Raw genomic sequence first — 12,423 nt, forward strand, 5'->3', positions numbered from 1 at the left:
TCAATATGATATCCATTTCGGCGAATATCTTTAAAGCTCAACAAGTTTCTTCGAGACTTGGTAGACAACAGTGCATTATTTATTATGAATTTTGTTCTTCCGGGAAACAAAATTATAGCTCTTCCGGAGCCTTCAATCGCATTGCCTGAGCCAATAATAGTATTAACACATTCTTCTTTTGTCACCAGATGGGTAAAATATATATCACTTTTGAGAATAGTGTGCGAACTTGCACTATCCGCAAGGCATATATCTTCATTATATATCCTTGCCATTTTCTTCAAAGACAAATAATAATAAGATGAGTAGTATGCACAGTTAAATTGAATACTTGATCGGAATTATTTTTCTAAGAAACACTGTACATAAAAATAATGTCATATACTGAAATTTTATTTTAAAACTTGACACATTTAATGATTTCAAAATTCATGAACATTAATATTTCATTATTTATATGCATCATATTTGAAACTCAAATATATAGAAAATAAAACTTAACAATAAGTTCTTTACATTATTTATTTACATGGATACATAACAATCCCACATTTTAAACTATTCCATCATTGATCAAATGACCAATATTTCCTTCAGGATCCTCAAAGAAATCAGATATATCATAATGAGTGGTGGAATTTTCAACATCATTTGAAACAAAATTTGTTTCTTTTTCTTTGTCATCATTTTTCAAAGATGCTTGGTAAAGATCGACTAGGTTCCTTGGGGTACGACAGGTACGTGACCAATGGCCCTTTCCACCACAACAGAAATACTTATCCTCTGTTGATTTATTTTGCCCAGAATTTCTTTCTTTATCCTACTTCTGGTGAGATCCTCTCTTTTAAATATAATTCCTTTTCCTTCCATAATTTTTCTTGTTATTAAAACCTTGCCATTTACCTCTTCTGAGGTAATTTGTCGCATTTACTTCAGGAAATGGGGCGGCGCCAGCTGGGCGCGCTTCATGATTTTTCAAGAGCAACTCATTGTTGCGTTCAGCAACAAGAAGGCAAGAAATTAACTCAGAATATTTTTTAAATCCTTTTTCTCGATACTGCCGCTGCAAGAGCACATTCGAGGCATGGAAGGTCGAGAAAATTTTCTCTAACATATCATGATCAGTTATCTTTTTCCCACATAATTTCATTCGTGAGGTGATTCGAAACATTGCAGAATTATATTCATTTATGGATTTAAAATCCTGCAAACGCAAGTGCGTCCACTCATATCGAGTTTGAGGAAGTATCACCGTTTTTTTATGATTATACCTTTCATCAAGGTCTTTCCACATATCTGCAGGATCTTTTAATGTGAGGTATTAATTTTTCAATCCTTCGTCAAGATGACGACGAAGGAAAATCATGGCCTTGGCTTTATCTTTCTGTGATGCATTATTTTCAGCCTTAATGATATCTCCAAGATCCATTGAATCAAGATGAATTTCAGCATCTAATATCCATGATAAATAATTGTTTCCAGATATATCAAGAGCATTGAATTCAAGATGAGAGAGCTTTGACATAATGAAAATTTGTTACCCGAGTCTTCCTAAAAATTTAATCAGAATCTCGTGCTGATAACGTATTTTAGAATAACTAAATAAATAAGGAAGAAGTAACAAATATAAAATATGAAAATATAATTAGATAACTCAAGTAGTAATATTCACTAGAATTACTATATCAATATAGTAGACATAATTAATATATTTAATAATATTAAAGTATATAAGAAAGAGAATAGTATGAAAGAGAGAGAATAGTATAAGAGAGAGACTATTGTTTTATTGCTTGTACGAAGTTGAAACTACATTTCACTATTTATAGAGGTTACATGCTTGCTTTTTCAAAACCTCTTTAATGCCATTCATTTTAGAGAATGTAAACCGCCCACAATAAATGGGCATCCACGTTATAACCTTATCACAATAATTTTTACTCTTCTAACATAATTTTTTTTACATATTCAATCAACTCACCTAGACCCTACACCCACCGTACACAGAGATCCCATATACTTTGTTTGGATATTAAAAAAAAAGAAAAATCAAAGGAAAAAAATAAAAGTATTCTCCAACCATAGTGGTAATGTAGGTAGGTTTTCTTTTAAGGGTTTAGGATTGTTCATTCAGGGTAAGGTTAGAATTCATTTTATATGGTTTAAGATTTTGGTATTCAATTTTTAGGGTTGACCCATTATAACCAAGATGAAGAGGACAATTTTTTTCCCCAATGAAGAGGAAAAGGGCAACTAGAACTAGGGCACCGTGTGCCGTACTTCATCCACCACTTCTATTATCTGATAATAATTCATGAAACGCATGCCAAGTCATGTCCTTGTCAAATATTATTTTACCATCACGTATCTATCTATCTGGAGAAATACTAATTTGTGCAAGAACAAACCTTGATTAATTAATCTAACATGCCAGTCACATGAATATTTATAATGTTACGTATTTCTTTGTGCAAGTGTATACCATGAACAAATAATTAGGATTTACTTCTCTTACCTATCACACAAAGTGGATATTAACTCACTTTAAACTCCAAATATTTGCTAAGCTAATTTGAGAAATGGTAAAATACCCAAATGCATGGCACCATTATACTACAGCTTTAGGATTACCCAAAGGACAAAATAGTCCATTTTTTGGGGGAGGGGTACCACTAAATTTGTTCCACAGATGTAAGAAATGAAAAAGCCTCAGTTATGGGCTGGAAGGAGGAGGACCAAAGAGAAAAAGGGGAAAAGAGAAGAAATACAAACTAACAACGGATTAATATTAGTACATATTCATACATGGATAATACAAAAATATACATTTGTATTAGCAAGGAAGATTGGAAATTCCAGCGCCAGGTTGCATTTGCTCACTGCTCAGCATTCAACATAGTCTTAACAAGTGTGTAGTATTATCACCAGCAGAGACAGCTGAATGGAATAAGACATATTTCAAAACTTCGGCAAATCAAAGGAAGGACAATTCTATGGAAAGTATATCCCTCAAGAGGTTGAGCTTTAATCGGGTGAAAAACTGCTTTCATATCTAAAGCTAAGTCCTACTTTTGTTTCCAACATTTGAAACGTCTTATTTTTGTCCCAAACATTTTATTTTATCCTATTTTTCACTTTTGGTCAAAATTAAATTTTTTTCCTACCAGAAAATCACTACAACTACCACCAGTCACCACAATTATGATTGTTATAAGATGATAATGGAGAAAATGAGTATTTTTAGGGGGGGGTTAAAAAAATTTAACCAGAGGATAAAAATAAAACAAGATGTTTGGGACAGATAGATATTTCAAACATTGGAACGAAACTAGGACTTAACCCAAACATTAGACATTAAATCAGTATTTTACCCTTTATATTAACATGAATGCAACTGAAGGAATGAGGAAGTTAGGGTAGAAGGCTTACCATCTGAGTAGTACAGATGATGGAAGCCGGATGCTGAATTTAATCTCCGATGACATGTCTAAACCTACAATCATATAGTAACTTTGTAAGGATAAATAAAACAAATGTCAATTATTGTGATCCAAATGCGCATTAATATAAAGGAGTTGCTATGAAAAGAAAACCAAATATGTTTGTGAAATTTACTGATATAAATAAGGTCATCAGAATACGCTTAAAGACATGAGAAGACAATGCAAGAAGAAAGAAGTAAGGATCATTATTTCCAATTATGTTACTCAGTTGAGTGGTTGAGCCAAAAGCAAATAATATTAGGTAGCAGTGTCCAACTGATCCCTGTTTAACCTAATTCTGTCTAAAACATTCTAGCATGTTCTAACCAAATGAAGCACACAACAGACCATATCTTTCAAACTACATAGAAAAACCCACTTTTCAACCCCTGAAAAGGATGCAGTCATGCAACCCAATCGTGCAAAAACCAATTACTATATAGTTTTTAGGCTACCATATGTATTCAGTATTTGTAACCAAAACGGAAAAGTAAACCTAAAGTAATCAACAATCTTATATCACTCCAAGAAAGGGAAGGGATGACCAAATATTGATTTGTACTTATCGGAGAATATAATGAAAATAATTGGTTGTGGATTTCCTAATTAAAAACATTTTGGACTTCAAACATTTTAATTCATTTTCAAAACAGAAGTAAGACAGTGATGGCTGTTCGACCTGACCAACAAAAATGATGTTTTTTTTTAAGAATATTGTGTTAGAATCAGCAGTTATGGAAATCATGCATAACTGTAATAGTGTAATCTGACATTAATTTAGTTCCCATCAAACATTTATATCCATAAAATGCAAAAACTCAATCGAAAAATGGCAAAGTGTACATGACTCTTGTAGGTGTCTAATTAGCACTACAATCCCTAAAGGAAGTAATATATAACCTTGCTCATTGACTGATTCCAATGATGGTCTCATCAGGAAAGTAACTCGGTCCCGTGCCATTCGCAGCATGAGCACCATCATACTGGAGGATCCTAAGCTTTCCTTCCTGAAACCACAAAAAATGTTATCGGAAAAAAAATGCAAATGAAAGCATACTACATTGATCTCCCCAGCAAATGCATACCTTTGTTCCATAAACTAATCCTCCCCCGGCAAAAGGATGAAAGCAAGCCACATTAACCTCATCTTCTGCACTAGGAAGCACCCTAACAAGTTCCATATCCGACACTCTATATACCTAATAGATAAAGCAAATTCAGAGAATGAATTTCATATTTAAAATGATTTTAACAAATAGGGGGAATATAGGATAACTAGCATCAATCTGTATCAGTCCATAAATTGAGCAGAGTTGAGACTTCAGAATGGTCCCAGAAAAGGTAAAATATAAATTTTATGTACCAAAACAATGGTCACTTCATAAGCAAAGCTATGGACTGCAACAACTGGTGAATGGGGTATTTCCTAATTGGAAGCAACTCAGATGAGAAAAGCCTATAGACTGAGATGAGTGGAAACGCATTTTACCTCTAATACTGTATATATAGGTAACGTCGTTTCTCCATCAATTACAATGCTTTTAAGAAGAGAACCATGACGTCGACCATAGGCAAGTAGTATGTGCTCAGACGTAGGTGAGAACTACACAAGGAAAAGCAATTGCATAAATTTTACTCCATGATATAAAGGCATTCCAAATTTTAGTTAATCAACTCAAGTGACAGAAGTAACTAATATTTAAAGAAATTCACATGTAAGAATACACTTAAACAAAACAATAAAGAAATACATTTTGTGCAAAAACACATCAGGAAGAAGGGGCCCATCTATTTGTGCACACAACACAGATATCAAACCAGACGTACAGGTGCATAGAGAATGTTAAAAACTTAACAATTATCATGAACACAAGGATGTACAAAACGCAGTAGAGATGAGAAATACTAATGTCATGGTGACAATTGAAAGCCACACAATCTACCCCTCCCCAGCTGTCAAAAAATGCAGTACCAATCTATACCATAATTCAATTAAATAGCTGACAAGAAACCTGTCTACATTTATAGATTATGAAAAATACATTAGAAACATGATAAAGTAACCAACTAACCTGAATTGATGTCAGACAGTGTGCGGCTCTGATTGCTCGTGAAGCAAGCACCATTCCAAATCTATTTGACAAAAGCAGATGACAAAATTATGTTGAAATTTAATGGACTGACTTGAATGTGCAAGAAATATAGAGAAAGCTGGGAAGCAATAATTGAAGAAAGTGAACCATACGTTGCCTCCTCTAAGGAATATATCCGCAGCTCGTACATTACTTGGTGTGCTGATATTGGATGACGAGTTGGTGATGTTGCAATACCAGGCTCTTGCTGTACTGGCGTTTGCAATCCAGGTTCAGCTTCTATATGTGGGAGCATACATGCAACACAGGCAGCTAAGAATCTACCACACGGCGAAAAATGGGCACCCATTTCACTACAAACACAATCATGAATTGAAAATATAAGTACCATTTAATTCAGAAGTCCAGATATTTCTGGTGAAAAGATTAAGTAATTTTTTTGGGTACTTAAAATTTAAGTTTGATAACATTGCCGTGAAATATTAAGTTCCTAATGATTAAAAGAGGCCCCGTTAAAAAGAAAAACAAGAAAACAGAAAACACAGCAATTAACTTCGACATATATATTTACCACATGTTGGAGGAAATACAAACCTGCAAAGGACAGCATGCGGTATAGTCAGACGGCATCTGTCAGCATTTAATGGAGCACAGGGATTTTTTATGTCATGCGACCATACTCTTAACTTCACGGTGCAAGGCAACTCTGCAGCCGTCACAGCAGTCATTGACGTGGCAAGTTCTGACTGGATTCGACTTATAATGGTTTGAATATCAGACCCATCATGTGGGGTACTAGCAGAGCTAGCAAGATTTCCAGATTCAGATACAGGTATACGGTATTGTGAAAAATGATTCCGTAAACCTGATCTAACAGAAGATCCAGGGATGGCAATGCCAGACGACATTCCTATATCTGCATTAGAAGTGGGATGGTTAGAGCTCAATGTGGAAGAACCAATATGTTGGCCTACACTGTCACGACTAACACCCATGTTAGGAAGCATTGAGGGACCACCAACTTGACTTTGACCCATTAACCATCCTTGCAGAAAAGGTAGCTCCCATCCACTTGGGTCTCTTGCAGGAAAGAACTGAGGAAATTGACCAAACTCTGGAAGAACCTCACGATTGTTATTTTGTCTAGACAATCCATGTAACACCCCGTTAAGAGAATAGGCATTTGTATAGTTTCCATGTTGGGATCCTTCAGCACGTTCAGTTTCATCAGTGTCCATACCATCCATTCTGAGGTTACTGATTCCAATACCCATTCCATTTGAGAAAGTAGCATGAGCTTGATATTCTGTACCAGTTTGAGAGCTAGTGGGCATCTCGGAGAATGTTTCCATGGGAGACACTGTAGTATTGTATTGCTCGGTTGCATGTGGGTCCGTTTGAAACTGCCCTGTCGCAGAAGATTCAATTTGCATGCTACTGGAGCCAACATCAGGACTAATGTGCAGGACTTCTGGTCTTGACTCATCTACAGGATATGGTGGCATGAAGAGGAAAGGTAATGACACGTAGGGTAGTTCACTTGATAAACTAGCATTTTCCTTGGGATGAATATTTGTGACGAAAACAGCAGGCGGGGGATATTGTAAATAACCAAGTGATGTTGCCTCTGTCATTGATGAATCTGAGGAATCTAGATCATTGACCTAGCAAGCAACTCAAACATGTTAAAACAAGAAAAATCCTAAATTAATACACTGAGTAGCATATGTATCTAAGCAACCAAATATGTCAGTTCATTCACCTCGGCAGTTAAGAGATATGGTGCAGCATGTGGGTGAAAATGCACGGCTCGTAGTGAGCGCCTTGTCTTCAACACAAACACGGGTGATGCTGCTTCACCTTTCTTATTATAGTGCCATATATACAGCTGACAAGGTATTCCAGAACAAAATGCAACAACTTCAGGGGGACGGCTTGCAAGGAAACCGTGCAAAAACTCATTATAGATGGGAACAACATAGGAAATTAAAGAGGAAAAAGAATCATACCTTGTGTCCTGATGCAACGGCAATTATTTCCCCCTTGGCATGAAAAGCAATGGATGCAATGGGTCGATCTGTAACATACACCCAATTAATTCACATGAGAGACAATACAATAAATTAAGAGAAAAGAACAACCAAAAAGAAGGAAAAAAAAAACATTCATAGTAAGCGTACAGAAATGATGAGATATTATGCACTCTGATGTGTTAGCGTCCCATAAACGAACTACTTGATCCAAGCTACCACTGGCAAGTATTTGTGGATGCAATGGATGGAACCTAACCTGCAGGAAGCACATAATTAAAATTGGAGAATATACAGCAGTGCATCCTAAATGTAAACCTTATTGTAGAAGGAGAGGGCATAAATTGGTCACACACAAAAATTCCACATCAAGCAAAATAAAAGCATCTATCATTGAATTGACAACCGTCAATTTGCGTCTGCACTAAGCAAGCATTGCATGTATACTAGTGCTCGCATATATAAATGCAATTCGACCTTGGATGGAAATTTGACTTCAAACTAACAACTACTAACCACTTGAACAAATTATTCAAATACAAGTTTAGGATACAATATTCAGTAAGCAATTAGAAAACCACACAATTTGAACAGCAGCCCATGGTTTTGATGGATAATAATGAAAACTTGGTGCTGAATTCCATAGAATTGTCACTTCCTAAATGCATACATTATCAAAATTCATGCTAGAGGATTCATTTTATACAATAAGCACCAAAAGAAATTAAAGACATAGATCCAATAAATGACTATGAAAAGCCAGATTACAAGCTTACCACCCAAGGCGTCCTTCTATGACCAATTAGCACCTTTAAGCAACTCCCAGTTTCACAATCAATTATCTTTACTGTGTGGTCACCGCTGTACATGACAAACAAACAAATTCAATCACAACAGAGTCTTAAATTAAATTTGGTAAACAGATGAACTAGTTATAACTTACTGTGTTGATGCAAGCACTTTTCCATCTGAACTAAATGCTGCTGCAATAGTAGACCTTGGGGGAGGCAACAAAGGGCAATACTTGGCTGACAAATGCCGCAATGACTCGGCTTCAACCCTGATTAACATTGTTAGATATGTTGGTCCACAAAATTGACCTTCCATGAAGAGTGCAAAAGAAATTCATTAACTTTTAGATTGAAGAACTACGAGTACCATGATAGGAGACCACGCCTAGCATCTCTTGCTACTTCATTTTTAGGACGGGAACTAGAACCAGATTTTGATTTAGATGCTTCTCCCCAGTTCCATTTTGCCACGTGTTTCGTTCTAGGCGAGATCTCTCTCCGCACTAGCAAACTAAATACGTTGCTACCACTGATGAATTTGGACACATCAAATGACAGAAATGTTTTAGAGAGAAGTATTAGACTTCATATGCAATATGAAGTGGTTGGGTTGATATTCAGCATCAGCAATTCATACCAATGCAAAGCACAGTGTTTGTGGGCATGATATTTCAATAGAAGTAAGAAAATTTTGACAAAATATTGTATTCTTTAATCTTCTCCAGATAATGCAGAAACACCCTAGGAAACAACCATACGGCCAATTATTTGTGATCAACTTAAGTCATTCAATCTGCTTCCAATCACCCAATTGTCTATAGCCAATATCCATACTACAATCACACATTACTATTATCGATCTCAGCACCCAGTTAATTTCACACTTCAAGATCCAGCTAGAAAACTAAGTAGCAGCCAGAAACAACTAAAAACACGCACATCAGGCAGAATTTCAGCTGACTCAAATCACAACTACAACATTACATTGTTCCAAAACTCCCAATACCTAGAATTATCCAAAAACGGCACAGGCACAAAACAAAGACAAAGAGCGGCAATCAATAATGACAAAAAATGCAAATTTTCTCAAATTTTCATCCAAATCAAGGAACCCAAGAATTCAGAATCCCGAATTCCGTTCCGTCTCATGGGTTAATTGAAAAATCAAAGCCCAATTTGACTAAAAGCAAACAAAAAAAATCTAAGCAAAAGCAAACCGATGCGAAAAGGAGGACGGCGATAATCACCACAGAAAAAAAAATTGTAAATCCTTGCCTGCTATTAGATTTATGAGACGATGAGGATGGAAGCGATGCGTGATCACGAACCCTGGGAAGCCCCGTCATTCTTTCTTCTTCTGTGAGGAACCAAAATTCATAGAAATTCTCGAGATTGACGACGACAACAAGAAGAACGCGGAAATAAAAAACAAGAAAATAAAAAGATCCAATCTGAAATAACGAGAGATCTTAATGCAAGCAAAGAGGATATTTATGATTATGATGTTTCCGGTGAGTTTATTTTTTCCCCAAATCGAACAAAAACAACCCTCACAGGCACCGCCTCTCTAGTTTCTCTCTCATCTCTCAATTTTCTCTCTCCTCTCGCTATGTCGCGTCGTGGGGCTTTTAATTCAGAGCCTCCGTGTTTGATTTTCAAAGGGGGCACACACACAGAAGAAAGACCCTAAGGAGACGACGGTAAAAACGAATTCGTGTGCTTTTCGGGGTCAAATTCGAATTTCCAAGAGTTTTGTGGAGGGGCTTGTGGAGATGAGAAGTTGCGAGGGTGTGTCTGCAAGGGTAGGCGTTGTTTTATGCTTTTGTTGTTGTGATGGATAAGAATGAATGCTTTGAAGAAGGGACAAGATCCCTAGATGTGGAGCGTTGGATTTTGAGGGAGCATAAGGATTTGGGAAAACCTAGATGAAAACATGAGAATAAGCCGTTCGTTTATTACCTAGGTCCATCGATCACCCTCGTATTAATTTCTTTCCTTATTTGTCTATCACCTATTGTTTGAAAATCCCTTGAAATTAGAAATTGAATTCAATTTCAATATTTGAAACAAATATTTCAAATAACTTAGGTGAAATTTAATTTAATTTTATTATTTTTTGTCAAACTTAATTTCAACTCAAATAAGCTATGAAATAAGAATACTTCGATGAGTTGCTGTATCGACGTGTCAGACACATTCTGAATACGACGCACATAGACACTCGTCTGACACGCGTGTTTTCCGTGTCTAAACATGTTCTGTTTAAAAAAATAAAACAAATTATTGGACACAGTCCGGCCACAACCGGGACACACATGACACAGCCCAAAAATTAAACTTTAGTGATTTTTAGGTTTTACAAAAGTGAGACAATAAAACCTAATTCCCTAATTTTTTCCCTTCCACCGTCCTACCCTCTTTGGCTCCACACCTACTCACTCTCTCCTCGTCACTACCAGTCTGCCACCACCTCCATTCGTCGCCGCCACCTCCAGTCGTCGTCGCCGTATGAGTGTTAGTCGTCAATCTCCACAACTCTTATCGTCGTCGCCACTTCTACCGTGCTCGTCGTCGTTGCTCCCTGTTCACTGGTGCTCGCTGCCTATTCATCGCCTATCCAGCCATCTGCCTGTTCTATTCCAAATAAGAGAGAATATTTTTCTATGGTTTAATTTTTGGTTCTGTATATGTTTCTCCATGGTTTAATTCTTGGTTCTATATACTCTTCTTTAATCACTTTATATGAATATCTAAGATCAAATAAACAAGTCTGCAACCATCTTCATCTTCTTGTTGTGAAAGAAATTGGATCACTTATTCTTTTACACATTCCCTAAAAAGAAACAAGTTGAAAAACTCCACAATACAATAAAGGAGAAATTATGATGTAGGATATTGATGGAAATGTTTTTTCACCAATTGATGAAGAAAATAGTGTTCTTAAAGTTGCTCACCTTTTTTTGATGAATCTTAGGCTATTAGACAACCATCTTCATCTTCTTGTTATGAAAAGAATTAGAGCACTTGTTCCTTTATCCATTTCCTAATAAAAAACAAGTTGAAGCCTAAATATGTAAAAAGTTTAGTATTTATTTACATAAACTATGATGAAATTTCTCTTGATGAATCGGAGTAAAAAGAATAACTTTTTTTAATAATGAAGATATTAACCATATATGATAGAGAAATAATATGACTTTAGATAACTTTTTTTTGTACATGTGATGTACAAAATTCTTACTATCTCTATTAAGACATAGGAGTTTATGATTTTATCTTTTAAATACCTATACACTTTAGGAAGAAATGCATATTATATGGGTTGTTTTTGAAAATACTTATTGATTTAATATTAATGAATATATTATATTATTAATATATGCGTGTCCCCGTGTCCGACAACTTTTTAGAATTCGCGTGTCACCATATCACGTGTCGTGTCATGTCCCATGTCTGTGTCTGTGTTTCATAGCAAATAAATCTGATTTAAAATTTTATTTTATTAGAATTTCACTTAAAACTTAAAATGTTTAAAATATCTTTATAATATAATTACTTTTATTTTAATTTGTTTATTCACTTTTTTTAATGTCTTTCACTTTTTTATTCAATTAAAACTTAAAACTTAAAAACTTAAAATACTCTCACCACCTTTATTCTCCTCTCTTCTCTTTTTCTGAACTCATTTAATATAATATATACTTATTTTTTTAAAAGTCTACTATGTAAATCTAAAAAAGTATCCACATGTGTTTAACTTAGATTAATGACACTAAACATTTGCCAATACGTCTGAATATTTCAAGTGAATTTGTGTCAATCATGACACTAGTAAAAAGTGGCATAATTTTGTTCCATTTTAATAACATAAATTAGTTGCTATAATTTACTATCATTAGACTACTCAACAAGTTGTTTCTTGATAGATTCTATCTTCATGATACTTCTGATCCTGTGAATAGGCCAAGTGAGTGTTGGGTGCGTCATTGGTAGGGATGGCAACGGGTCCTTATGGGGCGGGACATGC

The 12,423-nt window shown here is 35.4% G+C and overlaps 1 protein-coding gene across 1 annotated transcript; it reads right to left on the minus strand.

The window, feature by feature from the left end:
• Positions 2,572 to 10,209, minus strand: LOC107647863. Its single transcript, XM_016351911.2, has 15 exons — positions 9,672 to 10,209; positions 8,764 to 8,925; positions 8,549 to 8,665; positions 8,382 to 8,466; positions 7,756 to 7,864; positions 7,585 to 7,652; positions 7,338 to 7,463; positions 6,170 to 7,239; positions 5,728 to 5,928; positions 5,555 to 5,615; positions 4,972 to 5,085; positions 4,568 to 4,681; positions 4,383 to 4,489; positions 3,430 to 3,493; positions 2,572 to 2,937 (listed from the first exon to the last, which is right to left on the minus strand). The coding sequence occupies exons 1-13, from the start codon at positions 9,740 to 9,742 to the stop codon at positions 4,388 to 4,390; spliced, it is 2,400 nt and encodes a 799-aa protein (XP_016207397.1). The 5' UTR covers positions 9,743 to 10,209; the 3' UTR covers positions 2,572 to 2,937; positions 3,430 to 3,493; positions 4,383 to 4,387.

The sequence above is a fragment of the Arachis ipaensis genome, chromosome B06, assembly GCF_000816755.2.
Source record: "Arachis ipaensis cultivar K30076 chromosome B06, Araip1.1, whole genome shotgun sequence".
Lineage (NCBI taxonomy): Eukaryota > Viridiplantae > Streptophyta > Magnoliopsida > Fabales > Fabaceae > Arachis > Arachis ipaensis.

Coding starts and splice junctions, on each gene's coding strand:
- LOC107647863 (XM_016351911.2), bottom strand. CDS start 9,742: ATGACGGGGCTTCCCAGGGTTCGTGATCACGCATCGCTTCCATCCTCA. Junction 5,929..6,169: donor CCGCATGCTGTCCTTTGCAG/GTTTGTATTTCC, acceptor TTGTGTTTGTAG/TGAAATGGGTGCCCATTTTT. Junction 5,086..5,554: donor ACTGTCTGACATCAATTCAG/GTTAGTTGGTTA, acceptor TTCCTTGTGTAG/TTCTCACCTACGTCTGAGCA.